The sequence below is a fragment of the Bos mutus genome, chromosome 16, assembly GCF_027580195.1.
Source record: "Bos mutus isolate GX-2022 chromosome 16, NWIPB_WYAK_1.1, whole genome shotgun sequence".
Taxonomy (NCBI): Eukaryota; Metazoa; Chordata; class Mammalia; order Artiodactyla; family Bovidae; genus Bos; species Bos mutus.
The window spans coordinates 53,445,923-53,471,136 of NC_091632.1; the positions used below are offsets into that span (position 1 = coordinate 53,445,923).

The window sequence follows — 25,214 nt, forward strand, 5'->3', positions numbered from 1 at the left end:
AAAGAAGGCTGAATACTGAAGAATTGATGCTTTCGAACTGTGGTGCTGGAGAAGACTCTTGAGAGTCCCTTGGACAGCAAGGAGATCAAACCAATCAATCCTAAAAGAAATCAACCCTTAATATCCATTGGAAGGACTGATGCTGAAGTTGAAGCTCTAATACTTTGGCCAACCTATGTGAAGAACCGACTCATTGGAAAAGACCCTAATGCTAGGAAAGATTGACAGCAGAAGGAGAAGAGGGTGACAGAGAATGAGATGGTTGGATGGCATCACTGACTCAATAGACATGCGTTTGACCAAACTCTGGGAGATAGTGAAGGACAGGAAAGCCTGGCATGCTGCATTTCATGGGGTCACAAAGAGTCGGACATGACTTAGGGACTGACTGAACAATAACAATGGACTTTAGATTATATAGCGTGAATATGCAGCAGTAACCCACATTTGGTAAACCTTAAGAAAATGTCCTAAATGTAGAAAAAAAGAAAATATCCTAAATGTGTTTTTTATACTTTTGATGATTCCTTTGTGGTAATGTTTTTCTATACTTATAAAATTATCTTTGATGACCATGAATTATCCTCTTAATGGAGAAACATACGTTCTTAAGCTTGTTTATGTAGTTGTCTTAACTTTCTCTTAGTCTGTCCTTTTTTCTGTCATCTTGTTGTATAGGTTGTTGTATTTTATGTCCATCTTATTCTATGCCACATTAAGAATGCTCGTTTTACTCTTTTATTTTGCAGTTATAGGAAAGATAGTTGTATTTAAAATTCTGAATAGTGAATAAGACTTTTAGAAACAAAATAAAAAGATTTATTATTTATCAATTTTTTTACCAGACAAATCTGTTTTTCTCCATCAAAATCTCTAAATGTGTATTCTTCAGGGAAGCTTTCCTGAAGACCACCATTCCTACTCTTAAAAATGGGTTAAATTCTGTTAGACAATCCCATAGTCCTAATGATTATATCCTTAGTGATACTCATACAGCAATCTCAAAAGTTTCTTTGTGGGTGGTTGACATATTTCCAGGAAATTAAACAGGAGCATTATTGGAGGAGTCTAGACTAGCCCTATCTGAATTTGCATTCTACAGATTCCCTATAATGTAACTGTTGCCTCTATTCTTAAAAAACTTTATTAGAGATAATTCCAGTAAATTCAACAGCTCCTTAAATCTCATCAGAAAAAGAGGGGGCATGTCAGATCTGTCTTTATACTAATAGAATTTTTCTTCGAGCTTCCAGATATATTTGAAATATGCTTTTTAAAGGATATGTTGTTTTGAAGTCAGGCTTATATAGAAATAATTCTAAAGATTAGTTTTAGAAACTCCCTTACATATTTCATTGATATTAAAACTAAGAGTATTTATTTAAGAGCCTCCATAATCTCAGTTTATTCAGGACTCTGTACATAGTATTTTCAACATGTTATAAATTATATTGTGATATTTATAATTCATAAAGTTCTACTGGGGAGGAGACCATATAGTAGGGAAAAAATAAAACTGAATCTTGAGAATGTGGTAAATTTATAAATGTAAGCAATGTCTTAACTAAAATAATAAATTTAATGCATCATGGTGTAATTTCAGGGTAACTTTGGCTATGAAAAGAGTAAAGAGAGGAATCTTTTTTTTTTTTTTACAGAATTCCATAATACTTAGCAAGCAGTTGGCAGCTTTGGGACAGATGCCTTTCATATATACAATTCTGAAGAGAAAAGTTTATTTTCCACAAGAAAGAATAAAGGATGGGTATTTAATTTTTAAATTTAAGATGTGAAATTTATGTTTAAAATTAAGTAAAATTATTATCATAAACTTCAAGATATTTAAAAACCCCAGTGGAATTTCACGGAGTATCTTCTATGTAATTTCTAAGTAGCTTGTTTTAACACATAAAAATCGTGATAATCAAAACTGGTTACCAACTCAGAAAATATCAGTCACAGTCCTGGAGTAGGTTCACAATTTGTTTAAATAGCTAAAGGTCAATGAAAGAGTCTCATTCAGGATAGTAGCAAATCTTGACAATACTGCAAAATCTTTTCTGCTGGTTCTTTAAAATGAGCCACAGTGGTATGACTGATAGCACAGTTATTGCTATTATTTCAGTACAGGGGCATACACACAAACACACATCTGAAAAGTAAAACTGGTTATTGTTAAAGTTAGTAGGTGATCATGGGGTTTAAACAAACTTTTTGAAATTTTATTTTATTGAAGTATAGTTGGTTTACAATGTTGTGTTAATTTCTACTGTATAGCAAAGAGATTCAGTTATATATATATATACATATATATATTTATATATATACACACACACATTGTTTTCATGTTCTTTTCCATTATGGTTTGTCAAAAGATACTGAGTATAATTCCCTGTGCTACACAATAGGACCTGCTGTTTAGCCATCCTGTATATACTAGTTTGCATCTGCTAATCTCAGTCTCCCAATCTATCCCTCCTCATTCCTCCCTTCTTTGGCAACCACAAGTCTGTTCTCTATGTCTGTAAGTCTGCTTCTATTTTGCAGATAAGTTCATTTGTGTCGTATTTTAGATTGCACATATGAGTCCCATTTGTTTATTTTTGCTTTTATTTCTACTGCCTTGGAAGACTGACCTAAGATAACACTGGTACAATTTATGTCAGGGAATGTTTTGCCTATGTTCTCATATAAGAGTTTTATGGTGTCATGTTTTAAAGTCTTTAAGCCACTTTGAGTTTATTTTTGTATATGTTGTGAGGATTCGTTCTAACTTCATTGATTTATATGCAGATAGCCAGCCTTTCAAAATCAATCAAGCACCTAGGCTTGATTGACAATCCAAGGCTGTATATTGTCACCCTGCTTATTTAACTTCTATGCAGAGTACATCATGAGAAATGCTGGACTGGATGAAGCACAAGCTGGAATCAAGATTGCCAGGAGAAATAGCAATAACCTCAGATATGCAGATGACACCACCCTTATGGCAGAAAGCAAAGAAGAACTAAAGAGCCTCTTGATGAAAGTGAAAGAGGAGAGTGAAAAAGTTGGCTTAAAACTCAACATTCAGAAAACTAAGATCATGGCATCTGGTCCCATCACTTCATGGCAAATAGATGGGGAAACAATGGAAACAGTGACAAACTTTATTTTGGGGGGCTCCAAAATCATTGCAGATGGTGACTGCACGCATGAAATTAAAAGACAATTTCTCCTTGGAAGAAAAGCTATGACCAACCTAGACAGCATATTAAAAAGCAGAGACATTACTTTACCTACAAATGTCCATCTAGTCAAGGCTATGGTTCTTCCAGCAGTCATGTATGGACGTGAGAGTTGGACTATAAAGAAAGGTGAGCGCCAAAGAACTAATGCTTTTGAGCTGTGGTATTGGAGAAGACTCTTGAGAGTCCCTTGGACTACAAGGAGATCCAAGAAGTCCATCCTAAAGGAGATCAGTCCTGAATATTCATTGGAAGGACTGATGCTGAAGCTGAAACTCCAATACTTTGGCCACCTGATGCGAAGAACTGACTCATTGGAAAAGACCCTGAGGCTGGGAAAGATTGAAGGCAGGAGGAGAAGGGGACAACAGAGGAGGAGATGGTTGGAATGCATCACTGACTCAAAGGACATGAGTTTAAGCAAGCTCCAGGAGTTGGTGATAGACAGGGAAGCCTGGCGTGCTGCTCCATGGGGTCACAAAGAGTCAGACACGACTGAGTGACTGAACTGAATTGAACTGAGGCAAAGGGCAAGGTGCTTATAACTAAAAGATGTAGTACTTCTAGACAACAACCTCATAGTTTAGTAGGGGAGACAAGTAAACAAATAGACTCTGCGATAGAAGTGAACCCAAGGTGAAGTGGAATGTATGTAAGGTACACCAACTATGGCTTGGAAGGTGCACTGAGGCTCAGAGAGGACTTTCCTAAAGAGGTGACATCCGCATTATTGAAAATAAAAGTCAGCCAATTGAAGGAGCCTTTCAAACAGTGGGGCAACATATAGGAGGGCCTTCAAACAGAGACCTGAGAGAGCAGATTCATTCTAGGAGATCAAAGTTCAATTCATGGTTAAAGTAAAGGGTGATTTTAGAACATGCTCAAACAATTTAGAACATGCATCAACTTAAAATAGACTGCTCTATACATAGATTGTTATATAAGAACCTCATGGTAACCACAAACCAAAAACCAATAGAGTCACCAAAAATAAAGGGAAAGGAATGCAGGTATTGCACTAAAGTCATCAAAATACAAGGAGAGATAGTAAAAGAAGAAGAAAGTAACAGAGAACAACAACAACAAAAGTAACCAGAAGACAATTAACAAAATGGCATATATATCAATGCCATTTTGTTTGTAAGTACATACATATCAATAATTACTTCAAATGTAAATGAACTAAATGCTCCCATCAAAAGATATAGGGTGATTGAATGGATTGAAAAATAAGACCCATATATATGCTGCCTATAACAGACTCACTTCAGATCCAAAGCCATACACACAGATTGCAAGTGAAAGGGTGGAAAAAGATACAGGCATACCTTATTTTATTGTGCTTTACTTTATAACTGAAGGCTTTTGGCAACTGCATCTGTCAATACTATCAGTACAATTTTTTATAACAGCATTTGTTCATTTTGTGTCTCTGTGCCACATTTAGTAATTCTTGCAATATTTCAAACTTTTTGTTATTGTTTATATTATTATATTATATTTTATGTAATAATAATATTAATGACTACAGCCATGAAATTAGAAAATGCTTGCTTCTTGAAAGGAAAGCTATGACAAGCCTAGATAGCAGACAGAATATTAAAGAGCAGAGATATCACTTTGCTGACAAAGGTCCATATAATCAAAGCTATGGTCTTTCCAGCAGTCATGTTACGGATGTGAGAGTTGGACCATAAGGAAGACAGAGTGCCGAAGAATTGATGCTTTCAAACTGTGGTGCTGGAGAAGACTCTTGGGAGTCCTTTGGACATTGAGGAGATCAAACCAATCAGTCCTGAAGGAAATCAACCCTAAATATTCATTGGAAGGACTGATGCTGAAGCTGAAGCTCCAATACTTTGGCCACCTGATGCAAGGTGCCTGATGCTGAGAAAGATTGAGGGGAAGAGGTGAAGGGGCAACAGAGGATGACATGGTTGGATGGCATCACAGACTCAATGGGCCTGAGTTTGAGCAAACTCTAGGAGATAGTGAGGGAGAGGGAAGCCTGGTATGCTGCAGTTCATGGGGTCACAAAGAGTCAGACATGACTTTGTGACTGAAGAACAATAAATATTAATGGTGGTCGTGATCAGTGATCTTTGATACTACTATTGCAAAATGATCACAATTAGCTGAAGACTCAAATTTTGGTGAGTATTTTTTACCAATAAAGTCTTTTTGATAAAGGTATATACCTTTTTCTTTTAGACAATGCAATTGGACACTCAATAGACTACAGCGTGTACACATAAGATTTCTATGCATTGGGAAACAAAAACAATCATGTGACTTGCTTTACTGCAATATGTGCTTAATGCAATGGTCTGGAACTGAACCCATAACATCACCAAATAATGCCTGTACTCTATGAAAATGAAAGCAAAAATATAGCTGGGGTAGCAATATTTATATTGGACAAAATAGACTTTAACATGAACTGTAATGAAAGACAAATTGGAACATAAATAATTACAAAGAGATCAATCCAAGAAGAATATATAACACTTATAAATATATAAGCATCCAACGTAGAAATACCTAAATACATAAAGGAAATATTAACAGACATTACAGGAGAAGTTGACAGTAATACAATAACAATAGGGTCCTTTAAACCCCACTTATATTAATGGACAGATTATCTATACAGAAAACCAATAAGGAAACACTGGCATTAAATGACACATTAGAACCAATGATGAGATGCACACAGAACATTTCACCCCGAAACATCACAATACACATTCTTTTAGGTACACATGGAATATTCTCCAGGATAGGTTACATGTAAGAACACAAAAAGAGTCTCAATAAATTTAAAAAGATTGAAATCATTTTTTCCAATCATAATGGTATGAGACTAGAAATCAGCTACAAGAAGAAACTAGACCAAAGCACAAGCAGATGGAGTCTAGACAACCATTGGTGTCACTGTGAATATCAAAGAGAAAATAAACTAACACCATGAGACAAATGGAAGTGGAAATATAACATCCTAAGTTCTATGGGCTGCAGCAAAGGCAATTCTAAGAGAGAAGCTTATAGCAGTACAGATTACATCAGGAAAGAAGAAAATCACAAAGAATCTAAACTTATACCTAAAGGAACTAGAAGAAGAAGAATAAACAAAATCCAAAGCTAGTAGAAGGAAAGAAATTATGAAATCAGAATGGAAACAAATAAAACAAAGAGGGAAAGAGGGAAGGAAGGGTGAATGAAGAGTTTGTTCTTTGAAAAGATAAACAAAGTTGATAAAACATTAGCCAGACACATCAAGAAAAAAGAGATTTGGCCCAGATCAATAAACTCAGAAGTGAAAGAGAAGTTACAACGGACACCATAGAAATACAAAATATAAGAAATTACTTATGAAAAATTATACACCAACAAATAGAACAAACCAGAGAAATGGAAGGATTCCTAGAAACATATAGTCTTTTAAGACTGAATCTGGAAGAAACAGAAAATCTGCACAGACCAATCATTAGTAATTAAATTGAATCAGTAATCAAAAAATTCTAACCAACCAAAGTCCAGGACTAGATGCCTTTACAGGTGAATTCTACTGAACATTTAATGAAGACTTAATCACTATTCTTCTTAAACTATCCCCCCAAAAATTGAATAGGAACTCATTCTATGAGGCTGGCATCACCTTGGTACTAAAACCAGATATAGACACTACAAAGAAGAAAATTACAAGCCAATATCACTAATGAACACAGATGCAAAATTACTCAACAAAATATTAACAAACCAAATTCAACAATTCTTTAAAAAAAATCATATACCATGATCAAGTGAGATTTATCCCAGGGAAAGAAGGGTGAATCAACATCCACAAATCCAATCACTGTGATACACCCCATTAACTAAATAAAAGATAAAAATCATGTGATCATCTCAATAGATGCACAAAAAAACTTTTCACAAATTCAACATCCATTTATGATAAAGGCTCTCAACAAAGTGCATGCAAAGGAAATGTGTGTGTGCTCAGTCTGAGTTGTGTCCAACTCTTTAAGACCCTGTGGACTGTAGCCTGCCAGGCTCCTCTGTCCATGGGATTCTCCAGGCAAGAATACTGGAGTGGGTTGCCATTTCCTCCTCCAGGGGATATTCTAACCAAGGACCAAACCTATGTCTCCTGCATTGGCAGGCAGATTCTTTACCACTGAGCCACCTAGGAAGCCCAAATGAACATATCTGAACATAAAAAAGGCCACATATGACAAACCCACAGCTAATATACTCAATGGTGAAAGGCTGAAAGCATTTCTCTATGATCAGAAATAAGACAAAGATGTCCAGTCTCTCCACTTTCATCAACATAGTATAAAAATTTTCATCCACAGCAATCAGACAGTAAAAAAATAAATAAAATGAATCCATATTGGAAAGGAAAAAGTAAAACTGTTTGCAGATAACATGGTATTATATATTAAAAATCCTATCGATCCTACCAAAATACTATGAGAGCTAAAAAAAAAAAGTAAAGTTGCAGAAAATAAAATTAGCATATAGAAATCTGTTGCATTTCTATATGCTAGTAACAAAACTATGACAGAGAGAAATTAAGAAAACAATCCCACTTACAATTGCATCAAAAAGAATAAAATACATAGGAATAAATTTAACCAAGAAGGTTAAAAACCTGTATTCTGAAAAGTATAAGACACTGATAAAGGAAACTGAAGAAGACACAAATAAATGGAAACATATTACTTGCTCGTGAACTGGAAAAAACTAATATTTTTATATGCCCATACTACCCAAATCACTCTACAGATTCAGTGCAATTCCTATCAAAATACCAATGGCATTTTTTACAGAACTAAAATAATCCTAAAACATGTATGAAAATACAAAAGATCCTGAATACCCAAGCAACCTTGAGAAATAAGAACATAGCTGGAGGAATCACAATCTAATTGAAACTATACAACAGCATTATAGTAACAGTCATTTCACAGTTATAGTCATTTAAAGTATGATACTGGTACAAAAATAGACACATAGGTCAATGGAACAGAATAGAGAACCCAGGAATATACCCACACTTATACAGTCAATTAATCTACAGTGAAGGAGACAAGAATATACAATGAGAAAAGAATAAAACTGGGCCAATTTCTTACATCATATATAAAAATAAACTCAAAATGGATTAAAGACTAAAGTATAACCTCTGGAGTGATGAAACTCCTAGAAGAAAACGTAAGGACTGTGCTCTGTGATGGTAGTGTTTTCCTGGTTTGGTCTCAGGCAAGGACAACAAAAGCAAATACAAACAAATGGACTGCATCAAAAGCTTTTCTTTTTTTTTTTTTGGCCAGGGAGGGAAGAGGCATGCCACCCAATTTATAGGATCTTAGTTTCCCCAACCAGGGATTGAATCTGGGCCTATAGCAGTGAAAGCACCGAGTCCTAACCACTTAACCAGTTGACCACTAGGTAATTCCCAAACTAAAGCACTTTTGCACAGAGAAGGACACCATCAGTAAAATGGAAAGGCAAACTCCTGATTGGAGAAGATATTAGCAAGTGTTATATCTAATAAGCTAATATCTAGATGGTATAACACTTTGCACAGAAAAGGAAATGATCAATAATATCTAGATTGTATAAAGAAGTCATACAAATCAATATCAAGTAAAATCCAATTTAAAGATGGGATGATGATGTGAAAAGACATTTCTCCAAAGAATGCATATAAATGACCAATAGACACATGAAAAGATGCTCAATATGACTAATACTCAGGGAAATACAAATCAAAACCACAATGAGATACCATCTTTTTGATGCTCAAAAAGATGACAAAATAACAAATGTTGGCAAGGATATGGAGAAAAGGGAACCCTGATGCACTCCATATAATAAATATATGTAGTGCACTCCATGTAGTACATGACCCCAGTAGTAATTTATGGGTGTGAGAGTTGAAGGTTGAGTGGAGAAGAATTGATGCTTTTGAACTGTGGTGCTGGAGAAGACACTTGAGACTCTTGAGAGTCCCTTGGACAGGAAGGAGATCAAACCAGTCAATCCTAAGGGAAATCAACACTGAATATTCATTGGAAGGACTGATAGTGAAGTTGAAGCTCCAATACTTTGGCCACTCGATGTGAAGAACTGACACTGGAAAAGACTGTAATGCTGGGAATGATAGAAGAGAGTGGGGTGACAGAGGATGAGATGGTTGGATGGCATCATGGACTTAATGGACATGAGTTTGAGCAAACTCCGGGAGAGAGTAAAAGACAGGGAAGCCTGGTGTGCTGCAGTCCATGGAGTCACAAAGAGTCAGATACTCCTGAGCAACTGAACAACACGCACTGTTGGTGGGAATGTTAATTGGCATAGCCACTATGGAAGAACTTCCTCAAGAAATTAAAAATAGAACTACCATATGATCTAGCAATTCCACTTCTGGATATTTGCCCTAAGAAAATAAAAACACTAAATTGAAAAGATAGATGTGTTCACTGCGGCATTATTTACAATAGCCAAGATATGGAAGCAACCTAAATATCCATCAGTAGATGAACCAATAAAGACGGGTTACACACACAGACACAATGAACTCAGGCGTAAAAAATAATGAAATCCTGCTATTTACAGCATGGATGGACCTAGAGAGTATTATGGTAAATGAAGTAGGTCAGACAAAGAAAGCAAAATACTGTATGACCTCACTTGTATGTGAAATCTAAAACTCAAAGTGAAATAGAAACAGACATAGCTACAGAGAACCAACCGGTGGCTGCCAGGGGGTGGGAGGTGTGGGGACTTTGATGAAATAAGCAAAGGGAATTAAGAGGTACAAACCTGTCATTACACAGGGATAATAATAATTCACAGGGATATAATATGCAGTATAGGAATATAGCAACAATACTGTAATAATTTTGTGTGGTAACAGATGATTATTAAATTTATCATGGTGATCACTGTGTTATTACTTTGATTGTCAAATCACTATGTTGTACACCTGAAATGAACATAATGTTGTGTGTCAACTGCACTTTAATAAAATAAAATAAGTTATATGGCAAGCTAATTAAACAAAGAAATTCAACTTTATGGTAACTAATACAGAATAAGTATAGATTTAATTTAGTTTTTTGGCAACATGTGTATCAGTTGGTTTTCACAATTAATTCAGCAAATTTCAAATTAATTCATCAAATTAACAGTACTAATCAAGCTACTGTTATAACTAGGGGTACAGTCAAGGTCCCTACCTTCTATATTCAAATTTTAATTGGGAATTCAAGAATTCAAATTATTCTAACATGGGAAATGGATAATTAACAAGTAAATATGTAAATAACATTGTATCAAGAACTATGAAAAACTATACTAAGTGATAATACAGAGAGAAATACATTTAGATACCATCTTAGAGGAGGCATTGAGTTGAGATAAAAGGGTTTATATGAACCAGGAATGTGAAAAATGTGGAAAGACTAATCTACGTTCTTGAAAAAAGATTAGCAATGGAACAAATACATAAACAATTATAGACCAATACATCTGAAAACTTAAAGAAAAAACATTCTAGAAAATAGTTTTCAAACATGACTCAAAAGGAAATACAGGAGTTGAGCAATATTTTAACTATGAAGAAATTTAATCAGTATTTAACAGTCTTTAAGGAGGGTGAGAGAGCACTAGCACAGAAAATTTCAATCCTAACTTGCAAAATGAAGTTACCAAGTTTGCATATACCAATCCAGGCAAGGTATATATGAGAAAGAAAACTTATATGCTGATATCATTTATGAACCTAGATGCAAAATTCTGAATAAAATATTAGCAAAATAAATCCAATAATATATGAAAAGAGAAATGACATATAATCAAGTTGGTTTATACCAGAAGTGCAAGCTTAGTATAATATTTTAAATGTTTTAACATAATTTATTACATTAATAAATTAAAGGAGAAAATTGCATGTCATCTCAATAGGGACAGAATGAAGCTTTATTTTTACCTCATATCATATATTACTTACCTCATGAAAGTGAAAGTTGCTTAATCATGTCCGACTCCGCGACCCCATGGACTTAGTCCATGGAATTCTCCTGGCCAGAATACTGGAATGGGTAGCCTTTCCCTTTTCCAAGGGATCTTCCCAACCCAGGGATTGAACCCAAGTCTCCCACATTGCAGGCAGATACTTTACCAGCTGAGCCACAAGGGAAGCCCAAGAATACTGGAGTGGGTAGCCTATCCCTTCTCCAGCGGATCTTCCTGACCCAGGACTTGAACCGGGGTCTCCTGCATTGCAGGCAGATTCTTTTCCAACTGAGCTATCAGGGAAGCTTAGTACTTACCTCATATCATACATTAAAATAATCTCAGATTAATAATAATTATGATAATAATAAAACAACTTCAGAAGACATACATGTGAAAGGCTTAGCTGAGAACTTTTAGAAAGAAATAGGATAATACTTTTATTGCCTCAGGATAGAAAATAATTTCTATAACTGATGAAAGTATCTCAAATTATAAAATCAAAGATTTGATAAACACTCATTAATAGGTACATGAAATGATGTTTGACTTTATTGATAATTAGAGAAAAATATTAATAGCCCAAAGAGGACCATTTTACACACAGAGACTGATAAATATGTTAACATTTTATAATGTTATTAATGAAAACATGTCAGTCTATAAAGCCTTCTGTAACAAAATACCACAAGCTGGGTGATTTTATAACAACAGAAGCTTATTTTTCACAGTTCTGGAGGCTGGAAATCTGAAATCAGGGTGCCAGTATGGTTGATTGAGGGCGCTCTTTTGGGTGTCAGAATTCTCACTGTATCCTCACATGGCAGAATAGGCTGGAGAGCTCTCTTGGGTTTCTTTTACAAGGGCATTAATCCCACTTATGAGAGCTCTATCCTCATTACTTACGTCTCTAAGGCCCCACTATAACCATTATATTGGGCATTAGGATTTCAATATATGAATACTGAGCAAACACACATTCACACCATAGCAATGTGCAGCAATGGGAACACTTACATACATTGCTAGCAGAAGTATAAATTGGCACAACCAATTTGAAAGATATTTTTACATTGTCAGACAAAATTGAAGATGCATATATCCAATGGTTGAGCAATTCAACATCTGTGGTTACCTTAGAGAAACCCATGCACAGGTGAATCAAGAGATATGTGAAAGTATATTTGTAGCAGCATTTTTCTGAAAGGAAAAAATCTGAAACTCTAGTTTCCTTTCATAGAGAAATGGATAAACAGTCTCTTGCATAATTACGCTATAGAATGTATACATTATACAGCTGTGAGAAATAAACAGAGCAACACAAATCAACATGAATGTATTTCACAAGCATAATATTGAAGGAAAAAGGAATGGCAAAGTACTTCTGCATTCTTGCCTTAAGAACCCCATGCACAGTATAAAGACGCAAAAAGATGTGACACTGAAAGATGAACACCCCAGGTCGGAAGCTGTCCGATATGCTACTGAATGAAAAGTCTGAGTCAAAGTGGAAAAAATGTCCAGTTGTGGTAAAAGTTGTATCTGGTGGTAAAAGTAAAGTCCAATGCTGTAAAGGACAATATTGCATAGGAACCTGGAACGTTAGGTCCATGAATCAAGGTAAATTGGAAGTGGTCAAACAGGAGATGGCAAGAATGAACATCGACATTTTATAAATCAGTGAACTAAAATGGACTGAAATGGGCAACAATCCCTTAGAAGAAATGGAGTAGCCCTCATAGTCAACAAAGTCTCAAAAGCAACAGAATGATCTCGGTTCATTTCCAAGGCAAACCATTCAATATCACAGTAATCCAAGTCTGTGCCCCAACCACTAATGCCAAAGAAGCTGAACAGTTCTATGAAGATCTACAAGACCTTCTAGAACTAACAGCAAAAAAAAGATGTCCTTTTCATCATAGGGGATTGGAATGCAAAAGTAAGAAGTCAAGAGATACCTGGAGTAACAGGCTAGTTTGGCCATGGAGTACAAAATGAATCAGGGAAAAGGCTAACAGAGTTTTGCCAAGAGAACACACTAGTCAGAGCAGACACCCTCTTCAACATGAGAGACGACTCTGCACATGAACGTCACCAGATGGTCAACACTGAAATCTGATTACATTCCTTGCAGCCAGAGATAAAGAAGCTCTATACAGTCAGCAAAAACAAGACCAGGAGCTGACTGTGGTTCAGATCATGAACTCCTTATTGCCAAATTCTGACTGAAATTGAAGAAAGTAGGGAAAACCACTAGACCATTCAGGTATGACGCAAATCAAATCCATTATGATTATACAGTGGAAGTGAGAAATAGATTCCAGGGATTAGATTTGATAGAGTACCTGAAGAACTATGGATGGAAGTTCATAATACTATACCAGAGGTGGTGATCAAGACCATCCCCAAGAAAAAGAAATGCAAAAAGGCAAAATGGTAGTCTGAGGAGGCCTTACGGATAGCTGAGAAAAGAAGAGAAATGAAAAGCAAAGGAAAGATAAACCCATCTGAATACAGAGTTCACAGAATAGCAAGGAGAGAGAAGAAAGCCTTCCTAAGTGAACAGTGAAAAGAAACACAGGGGGAAACAAAAAAAACAGAATGGGAAAGACTAGAGATCTCGTCAAGAAAATCAGAGATACAAAGGGAATATTTCATGCAAAGATGGGCACAGTAAAGGATAGAAATGGTACGGACCTAACACAAGCAGAAGAGGTGGCAAGAATACACAGAACTATACAAAAAAGATCTTAATGATGCAGATAACCATGGTGGTGTGATTGCTCACCTAGAGCCAGACATCTTGGAGTATGAAGTCAAGGGGGCCTTAGCATCACTACGAACAAGCTAATGGAGGTGATGGCATTCCAGTTGAGCCATTTCAAATCCTAAAAGATGATGCTGTGAAAGTACTGCACTCAATATGCCTGCAAATTTGGAAAATTCAGCAATGGCCACAGGACTGGAAAAGGTCAGTTTCATTCCAATCCAAAGACAGGCAACACCAAAGAATGCTCAAACCACAGCACAATTGCACTCATTTCACACGCTAACGAAATGATACTCAAAATTCTCCAAGCCAGGCTTCAACAGTACGTGAACCAAGAACTTCCAGATGTTCAAGCTGGCTTTAGAAAAGGCAGAGGAACCAGAGATCAAACTGCCAACATCTGCTGGATCATCGAAAAAACAAGAGAATTTTAGAAAAACATCTACTTCTGCTTTATTGACTATGCCAAAGCCTTTCACTGTGTGGATCACAACAAACTGGAAAATTCTTCAAGAGATGGGAATACCAGACCACCTGACCTGCCTCTTGAGAAATCTGTATGCAGGTCAGGAAGCAACAGTTAGAACTGGACATGGAACAAAGGACTGGTTCCAAATTGGGAAAGGAATACATCAAGGCTGTATACTGTCACCCTGTTTATTTAATATATGCAGAGCACATCATACGAAATGCCAGGCTGGATGAAGCACAAGCTGGAATCAAGACTGCCAGGAGAAATATCAATAACCTCAGATACGCAGATGACACCACCCTTATGACAGAAAGCAAAGAAGAAGAATCTCGTGATAAAAGTGAAAAAGGAGAGTGAAAAAGTTGGCTTAAAACTCAGCATTGAAAAAACAAAGATCATGGCAAATAGACGGGGAAACAATGAAACAATGACAAACTATTTTCTTGGATTCCAAAAATCACTGCAGATTGTGACTGCAGCCATGAAATTAAAAGACACTTGCTCCTGGGAAGAAAACCTATGATAAACTCAGATAATGTCTTTAAAAGCAGAGACATTATTTTCCCAAAAAAGGTCCATCTAGGCAAAGTTATGGTTTTTCCAGTAGTCATGCATGGATGTGAGAATTGGATAAAGAAGGCTGAGCACCAAAGAATTGATGCTTTTGAAGTGTGGTGTTGGAGAAGACTCTTGAGAGTCCTGTAGACTGCAAGGAGGTCAATCCAATCCATCCTAAAGGGAATCAATCCTGAATATTCATTGGAAGCACTAATTCTGAAGCTGAAGCTCCAATACTTTGGCCACCCGATGTGAAGAGCTGACTCATTGGAACAGACCCTGATGCTGGGAAAGATTGAAGGCAGGAGGAGAAGGGGATGACAGAGGATGAGCTGGTTGGATGGCATCACCGACTGAATGGACATGAGTTTGAGAAAACTCCAAGAGATGGTTGAAAGACAGGGAAGCCTGGCATGCTGCAGTCAATGGAGTTGCAAAAAGTTGGACGCAACTGAGTGACTGAACAAGAACACCTGAAATATAATGTGGCATGTGAAACTGAATAGGGGGAAAGATTAAGATTCCATTAAAGTATTGGAATAGTTTGAACTTTTTCCTGAATATAATATATGGGCCACTGAATTTTCTAAGTAGTTTTTAAGCAAGCACAGAAAATAGCAGAGAGAGAAACTGGTAACTGACTTCATAGAGCACAGAAATTCTGTTAATTGGGAGCTTGCAGAAGGGAATTCTGAATAGAAATTCCCTAGGGTACCTGCAATCGTGCTCCCTGAATATGGAAACCTAGCATGCTGCTGCTGCTGCTAAGTCGCTTCAGTCGTGTCCGACTCTGTGCGACCCCATAGACGGCAGCCCACCAGGCTCCCCCGTCCCTGCGATTCTCCAGGCAAGAACACTGGAGTGGATTGCCATTTCCGTCTCCAATGCATGAAAGTGAAAAGTGAAAGGGAAGTCGCTCAGTCGTGTCCAACTCTTAGTGACCCCATGGACTGCAGCCTACCAGGCTCCTCCATCCATGGGATTTTCCAGGCAAAGTACTGGAGTGGGATGCCATTGCCTTCTCCAGGAAACCTAGCATATCTCCTCCTGAAAGCATTTGAATTAACAAGTTATAACTACTTAAGATAACTTAAATTTGGAATCAGGAGGGGAGAAGCAGAGTGAGGCACAATGGGAACAAGAGGTATACCTCAGAGATATCTCACAACTTGTTTCTGCTTCTCCCTTAAATATTAAAGGACATTTAATATTAAATATTAAAGGACCACCAATTACAGAAAGCTTTGAACAGATTCAGAGACCTAAATCAATAAACAGAACAACTCAATTCAGAGGACACAGCACACAGCAGGAAGCAAAAGAAAGTTCACAAAAAAATATACTGTGTACACAGAAATAAGAGAAGATATTATACACATAAAAGGTGACTAAGATGCTATAAAATGATAAAGAAGAGAAGGATTTGAAACGTGTATAAACGTAGTCACAATTTTTTTTAAAAAATCAAAGGTTTGAAAGCAAAATGATAGACATGGAAAACTGAAAAGCTCAGTATGCTTGGCCAGGCCTTCAGTCCTGGGTCCTTCTTAGCTCTTGTAGATAACCAATTATCCAATCAAACAAAATAGTCACCAGAACATAATTGTTCTGTGGCTGCTTATACGAGATTATTATATAGTCAGTGGACAATAACAAAATGATACTGATGATTTGAAAAGACCAACTGGTACTTGAAACCAGTGTTAGAGTCAGTGGTGTGGCTTGCCCAAAGCAATAATAGGATCCAGTTTAATGGTGCCATGGTTTAGGGCATAGAAGTTTGATGACATCCCTTCAATTGCCCCAACGTGGGGTTTCCTTCACCTGGCAGGACCTCATTCTGAGTGGGCAGAATGCCATCACCACCAACCGAGTGTATATTCATTGAGGATATGGGAAACTCAAGAAGCATTTACTGAACATCCTATAAACTGATGTCTCCTGAATTGCCCTGCTGAGAAATTCTCCTTAGAACTTCTCCTAAGTTTTAAGATACATATCAGAGTGCTTGTTTTCACAAATACATTTGTGTGTCCACTTCAAAAGATAGACCCAGCCCTGTCAAATTTTGTAATACAAAGGAAAAAAGTGACAATCTTAAACACTTATAGAAAGGCACCTCATTTAAATAATAAGAGTCAATGTGTCGTCTGACTTCCCATTAGTAAAGCTGAATATGCAAGGCTGGAGAAAATGCCTTCAAAATTTTGAAGTCTCTAGCCAAATTATCTAGCCGGTTAATGTGAAATAAAGATATTTTGGGGTATTCAGAGTCTCAAAAATTTTATGTTCACACACCCTTTAACAGGGAGGTACTAAAAAATGTATTTAACAAAACAAGAAAGATCCAAGCATTGGACCCAGTAAATGGTGACTTCAACCCAGGGAATAAAGAAAGAAAATTTCAGGAAACAAGTACTAGGTTACCTCTGCATTTACCACAAGGAAAATATTATGGAGCACCATTTTAATTACCTACTGGAAAACTTAGAAAACTGAACACATTTTTAAGTGAAATTATCAACTTTATGGGAAATATTGTAAATATACATATAGGAAAATAATACATATAGGAAAACGTAATTATAACTTTCTCAGTAGTTAACAATATGTATATATTAAATAACAATATAAATACTATAAATTTAGCTAAACACTATGATATTAACTTGAAAAAAGAGATGTACAAGTAGGTATATTGCGGCAGAAATAGTTTCGTGTGTCATATAAGAAGCCAATGATGAACAAAATTACATATTAAGAGAGCAGTATAAGAATATTTATTTGGGATAATGGAGACATTTCAGAACAAAGAGCTGCAAGAATCAAAACTGTTTTCTTTTGGTAACTATTAAGTGAGGAATGAGGAGAAATGGGGCCGTGGTGGCGTTTTAATATTATTTGTTTTGTTTTACCCGACTTATGTTGATAAAAATAAAAATTTTTATAAAAGATGATAAATGAAGTGGATGAACCTAGAGCCTGTTATACAGAGTGAAGTAAGTCAGAAAGAAATATTAATGCATATATATGGAATCTAGAAAACAGTACTGATGAAACTATTTACAGAGAAGCAATGGAGATGCAGTTGTAGATAATGGTCTGGTGGACACAGCAGGGGACTGAGAGGGTAGGACAAATTGAGAAAGCAGCACTAACATATATACACTATCGAATATAAAATATGTAAAATGTAAAATAGATAACTAGTGGGATGCTCCTGTACAACACAGGGAGCTCAGCCTGGTGCTCTGTGATGACCTAGAGGGGTGGAATGGGGGACGGGGGTGGAGGGAGGCTCAAGAAGGAAGGGATACATATATATATAATTATGACTGATTTGCACTGATGTATGGCAGGGCCACCACAACATTGTAAAGCAATTATTCCCCAATAAAAGAAAAGAAATTTTTAAAACAGATGATGTCAGAACCATGCAAGATGGATGAGAAGAAGGAGGGGGTGCATTTTACTTTTATATTTTCTATTTTTCTCTTTTTAGGAAATGGTATGTCTCAATACCAATGACAACAAGAGATGTGCTAAAAGAGGTTAGAGGAAATCAAGTGGCTTTTCAAGACTGCTTTATTGCAAATAGTCTTTTCCTGCTGACTTTTCCTTTGTTGACAATACCTGAGATTCCTGGGTTTTTACCAATATCTTCACCACGGGGTAGTCAGTTAATAGCAAATTGGGCTGCTTGTGTTCCTTCGTTTGTTGTGGTGGTAGCTGACATGGAGACCTTTCAGACAAATGATTCATTCCATACTTGGACCAGAATCAGAGTGCCTCCAAATATTCTGACTGAAGATGAAAGACACAATGTGTCTGATGTGACCTTATCACGGGATGGAATATTTTTTTTAATAAATGGTATTCTCTACTTAAAAAATTATAATACATTTACAAGACTGGGAAGCAATGCAAATCTTCCTGATGGTGGAATTATTGGCATTACATCAAGAAAGTGGTGTTGGATCAACTATTTATTAAAGGTTAGTAAAAGATTCATGTATATGTATAATACCCGCACATTTAGATATATTTACCGAACTGTTTAATCTTCCGAGGTGGCCTAGAGGTAAAGAATTTGCCTGCCAATGCAGGAGATGCGGGTTCAATCCCTGGGTCAGGAAGATCCCCTGGAGAAGGAAATGGCAACCCACTCTAGTATTCTTGTCTGAGAAATCCCATGGGCCGAGGAACCTGGTGGGCTACAGTCTATGGGGTTGCAAAAGAGTTGGATGTGACTTAGCGACTAAACAACAGCAGCAGCTATTTTTGGTTGTAGGTTTTTTTCTTTTTATCTCTTTATGTACATTGTGCCACTCCTTCTGGCCTGTAGAGTTTATCCTGAAAAGTCAGATAATTCTCTTATGGTAGTTCCCCTATAAATAACTGTGTTGCTTTTCTCTTGTTGCTCTTAAGACTCTCTCTTTATCTTTAATTTTTTTTGTCACTTTAATTATATTTTGTCTCTGTGTTCATCTTGTTTGGCAACCCTCTGTGCTTCCTGGACTGGGATGTCTGTTTCTTTTCTCAAGTTAGTGAAGTTTTCAGCTCTTATTTCTTTAAATAAATTCTCTGCTCCTTTCTTTCTCTCTTCTCCTTTCTTTTATCTTCTCCCCAATAATGCAAATGTTAGTATGATGTTGCATTGATGTTGTCCCAAAGGGACAGTTCATATGGTTTTCACTACTCTGTCTTCCTGACCACTGATTAATTTCTCTGTATCATCTAATCTTATTGTCAGTACCTTCTAGAATGTTTTTCATTTTAGCTTTTATATTCCTCTGCTCTAGCTCTTTTTATATATTTTCTAACTCTGTTGAAATTCTTACTATATTCATTCACTCTCCCAAATTCATTGAGCATTTTGTGTTCATTATCTTGATCTCTTTATCAGATATATTGCTTATCTCCACTTTGCTAAATTCTTTTTCTGGAATTTTGTCTTGTTCCTTCATTTGGAACATAATCGTCTGCCTCATTTTCCCAGTTCTTTACTGTTTACTTCTATGTGTTAGCTAGGTCAGCTGTGTCTCCTGAACTTGTAAAAGTAGCTTTACATAGGAGACAGTCTTTGAGGCCCAGCAGCACACCCCTTTGGTTACCAGAACTATATTCTTTAGTGGTACCCCTGACGTGGATGGTGGGGCTGAGTAATGGGCATGCTGATCAGTGAGGCTGGCACCTGGCCAAGCTGGCTGTGAGGCTGCCCTTTGGGTGGTGGCTGTGCACCCATTGGAGAGCAGGGTAGGCTTTCTGCTCAGTTGGTTGTGTGGCCCAGCAGATGCGGGGCCTCTGCAACCCCTTGGAGGACAGGGCTGGGTTTCTGTGTAGCCATCTGCATGGCTCAGGTGGCCTCCTGGCTGGTGCGAACCTGTTGCAGAGTGGGGCCAAGTCAAACAACTCTGAGTACAAAGTTAAAACAAATTTATGCAAGCTACCAGAGCTTCCCTAAGATGACATATGTAACAGCTACACCCCCATATCAATTAAAGAAATTGAATTTGTTATTTAAAAACCTTATCACAGAGAAAACTTCACGCCAAGAGTATTTCACCAGTGAATTCTATATTTTTTTTTAAAAAATGCCACAATTTCTAAAATCTTTCAGAAAACTGAACAAGGAGGATACTTCCCGATTTATTCAGTGAGGCCAGCATTATGTGATACCACAACCAAGAATAACACATGATAAGGATATAAAACTGCAGACCAATATCTCTTATTAACAAAGATCTAAAACCTATGAACAAAGTGTTAGTAAACCAGATCTAAAAATATGTAAAAAGGAAAATGCATCATGACCAAGTGGGTTTAACTTAGGAATAAAAGAGTGACTTGCAATAGAAAATCAATCAACTTAATTCACCTTATTAAAAAATAATTTTAAAAACTCATATGATCATCTCAATAGGTACATATAAAATCATTTGACAAAATGTAGTATACACAATTGATTTTAAAAATCAGCAAATTAAGAATAAAAGAGAACTTCCTCAACCTAACACAGAACATTTATAAGAAATCTTAAGCTACCATTGTCCAATGGTAAAAGACTGTTATTTACTCTGCTCAGATTTGATGTAAGAATGCTGTTGCTGGTTAAACCTACCATTTGGTGTTCATTTTTTATTAACACCATTTGCTCCTTTGTTCCTTTCTCCCATTTCTTGCTTAACATAAGGAGCAAGGTGCTAATGTTTGCCCACACCACATCCATTCAACTTGGTACTGACAGTTCTAGCAGATGCAATGAGTTAAGAAATGAATGAAAGGAATCTGTATTGAAAAGGAGACTATCTTTATTCAAACACTTTTAGACATAGAAAAGATTATGAAATCTATTTTTTTTAAGTTACAGGGCTAATAAATGTGTTTACCAGGTTGCAGTATGTAAGATCAATATAAAAAAAACCAACTGCATATTTATATAGCAATTTAATTTTGTATATGAAAGATATAAACATATAAATGAACAATCATAAATTGAAAAATTTAAAAATACTGTTTAAATAGAATTTAAAATATTAATACTTAGGAATAAACCTGATAAAAGACTCACAAATATATATACTTTAAAACTCAAATATTATTGAGTGAAGTAAAAGACATGTATAATGTATCATCAGTTGAAATGTATGAAAATGTATCTTGTTCATAGGTGGAAAAAATGCAATATTGTTACAATGAGAATTCTTGAGAAAAGCAGCACTTCAATTAAAATCCTATTGGCTTTCATAGAAATTAAGAAGCTGATTCTATCAGTATGGAACAAAAAAAAAATCTGGAAATAAATGCCACTAAAAATGTAGATCTTGGTTGGAATGCAGAATATTTTAAAAGTTTTGAATTCTTCCTAAGCTTATCTACATGAACAGTATGAAAAGGCAAAAAGATAGGACACTGAAAGATGAACTCCCCAGGTCGGTAGGTGCCTAATATGCTACTGGAGATCAGTGGAGAAATAACTCCAAAAAGAATGAAGAGATGGAGCCAAAGCAAAAACAACACCCAGTTGTGGATATGACTGGTGATGGAAGTAAAGTTCAATGCTGTAAAGAGCAATATTGCAGAGGAACCTGGAATGTAGGTCCATGAATCAAGGCAAATTGGAAGTGGTCAAACAGGAGATGGCAACAGTGAATGTTAATATTTTAGGAATCAGTGAACTAAAATGGACTGGAATGGGTGAATTTAACTCAGATGACCATTATATCTACTACTGTGGGCAAGAATCCCTTAGAAGAAATGGAGTAGCCATCATAGTCAACAAAAGAGTCCAAATGCAGTACTTGAGTCCAATCTCAAAAAAGACAGAATGATCTCTGTTCATTTCCAAGGCAAACCATTCGATATCACAGTGATCCAAGTTATGCCCTGACCAGTAATGCTGAAGAAGCTAAAGCTGAATGGTTCTTTGAAGACCTAAAAGACCTTCTAGAACTAACACTCAAAAAAAGATGTCCTTTTCATTATAGGGGACTGGAATGCAAAAGTAGGAGTCAAGAAATACCTGGACACATTTGGCACATTTGGCCTTGGAGTACAGAATAAAGTAGGGCAAAAGCTAATAGAGTTTTACCAAAAGAATGCACTGGTCATAGCAAACACCCTCTTCCAACAACACACGAGAAGACTCTACACATGGACATCACCAGATGGTCAATACTGAAATCAGATTGATTATATTCTTTGCAGCCAAAGATGGAGAAGCTCTATGCAGTCAGCAAAAACAAGACCAGGAGCTGACTGTGGTTCAGATCATGAACTCCTTATTGCCAAATTCAGATTTAAATTGAGAAAGTAGGGAAAACCACTAGACCATTCATGTATGACCTAAATCAAATCCCTTATGATCATACAGTGGAAGTGACAGATAGATTCAAGGGACTAGATCTGATAGAGTTCCCTGAAGAACTATGGATGGAGGTTCATGACATTCTACAGGAGCCAGCAATCAAGACCATCCCCAAGAAAAAGAAATGCAAAAATGCAAAATGGCTGTCTGAGGAGGGCTTACAAATACCTGTGAAAAGAGAAGTGAAAGGCATAGGAGAAAAGGAAAGATATACCCATCTAAATTTGGAGTTCCAAAGAACAGCAAGGAGAAATAAGAAAGCCTTAGTGATAAATGCAAAGAAATGGAGGAAAACAATGGAATGGGAAAGACTAGACATCTCAAGAAAATTAGAGACACGAAGGGAACATTTCATGCAAAGGTGGGCACAATAAAGGACAGAAATAGTATGGACGTAACAGAAGCAGAAGATATTAAGAAGAGGTGGCAAGAATACACAGAAGAATTATACAAAAAAAGATCTTCAGGACCCAGATAATCATGATGGTGTGATCATTCACCTAGAACCAGACATCCTAGAATGTGACATCAAGTGGGCCCTAGGAAGTATCACTATGAACAAAGCTAGTGGAGGTGATGGAATTTCAGTTGAGCTATTTCAAACCCTAAAAGATGATGCTGTGAAAGTGCTGCATGCAATATGCCAGCAAATTGGGGAAACTCAGCAGTGGCCATAGGACTGGAAAAGGTCAGTTTTCATTCCAATCCCAAAGAAAGGCAATGCCAAAGAATGCTCAAATTACTGCACAATTCGATTCATCTCAAACACTAGTAAAGTAATGCTCAAAATTCTCCAAGTCAGGCTTCAACAATACGTGAACTGTGAACTTTCAGATGTTCAAGCTGGTTTTAGAAAAGGCAGAGGAACCAGAGATCAAATTGCCAACATCCACTGGATCATGGAAAAAGCAAGAGAGTTCCAGAAAAACATCTATTTCTGCTTTATTGACTATGACAAAGCCTTTACAAACTGTAGAAAATTCTTAAAGAGATGGGACTACCAGACCACCTGACCTGCCTCTTGAGAAATCTGTGTGCAGGTCAGGAAGCAACAGTTAGAACTGGACATGGAACAACAGACTGGTTCCAAATAGGGAAAGGCGTATATGTCAAGGCTGTATATTGTCACCCTACTTATTTCACTTGTATGCAGAGTACATCATGTGAAATGCTGGACTGGAAGAAGCACAAGTGGGAATCAAGATTGCCGGGAAAAATATCAATAACCTCAGATATGCAGATAACACCACCCTTATGGCAGAAAGTGAAGAAGAACTAAAGAGCCTCTTGATGAAAGTGAAAGAGGAGAGTGAAAAAGTTGGCTTAAAGCTCCACATTCAGAAAACTAAGATCATGGCATCTGGTCCCATCACTTCATGGGAAATAGACGGGGAAACAATGGAAACAGTGAGAGATTTCATTTTGGGGGGCTCCAAAATCACTGCAGATGGTGACTGCAGCCATGAAATTAAAATATGCTTACTCCTTGGAAGGAAAGTTATGACCAACCTAGACAGCATATTAAAAAGCAGAGACATTACTTTGCCAACAAAGGTCCATCTAGTCAAGGCTATGGTTTTTCCAGTAGTCATGTATGGATGTGAGAATTGGATTATAAAGAAAGCTGAGCACCAAAGAATTGATGCTTTTAAACTATGGTGTTGGAGAAGACTCTTGAGAGTCCCTTGGACTGCAAGGAGATCCAACCAGTCCATCCTAAAGGAAATCAGTCCTGAATATTCATTGGAAGGACTGATGCTGAAGCTGAAACTCCAATACTTTGGCCTCCTGATGCAAAGAACTGACTCATTGGAAAAGACCCTGATGCTGGGAAAGATTGAAGGCAGGAGGAGAAGGGGACAACAGAGGATGAGATGGTTGGATGGCATCGCCGACTCAATGGACATGAATTGGAGTAAAGTCCAAGAGATGGTGAAGGACAGGGAAGCCTGGCATGCTGCCGTCCAGGGGGTCGCAAAGAGTCAGACATGACTTAGCGACTGAACAGAACAGAACAGAAAGTGTCTTTATTTTTTACCTTCATTTCCACCAAATACAGAATTATATAATGATAGGTGGGTTTGTTGTTTTTCAGTTGTTTTTAGAGCAATTTACAGACACTTGGTTATCTTATGGCTTTCATCATTTTTGTTAAGAAGTGAGCCATTATTCCAGTCATTGTTCTCAAGTATATAATGTGTCTTTTTTACTTGTTGCTCCTTTAGATCCTTCATTTTATCTTTGGTTTTCAGCATTTTTATTATGTGTTTATGTGTAATTTCCTTTGTATTT

General features: G+C 36.7%; 1 protein-coding gene across 1 annotated transcript in view; it reads left to right on the forward strand.

Annotated features, from left to right (window-relative positions):
• The window catches only part of CATSPERE (catsper channel auxiliary subunit epsilon), a 160,491-nt gene that overhangs the window by 66,434 nt on the left and 68,843 nt on the right, over positions 1 to 25,214 (forward strand). Inside the window, exons 8-9 of the mRNA XM_070384408.1 lie at positions 1,659 to 1,765; positions 18,558 to 19,050. Of these exons, the coding sequence (XP_070240509.1) occupies positions 1,659 to 1,765; positions 18,558 to 19,050 (600 nt within the window). The remainder of the gene's footprint in view (positions 1 to 1,658; positions 1,766 to 18,557; positions 19,051 to 25,214) is intronic.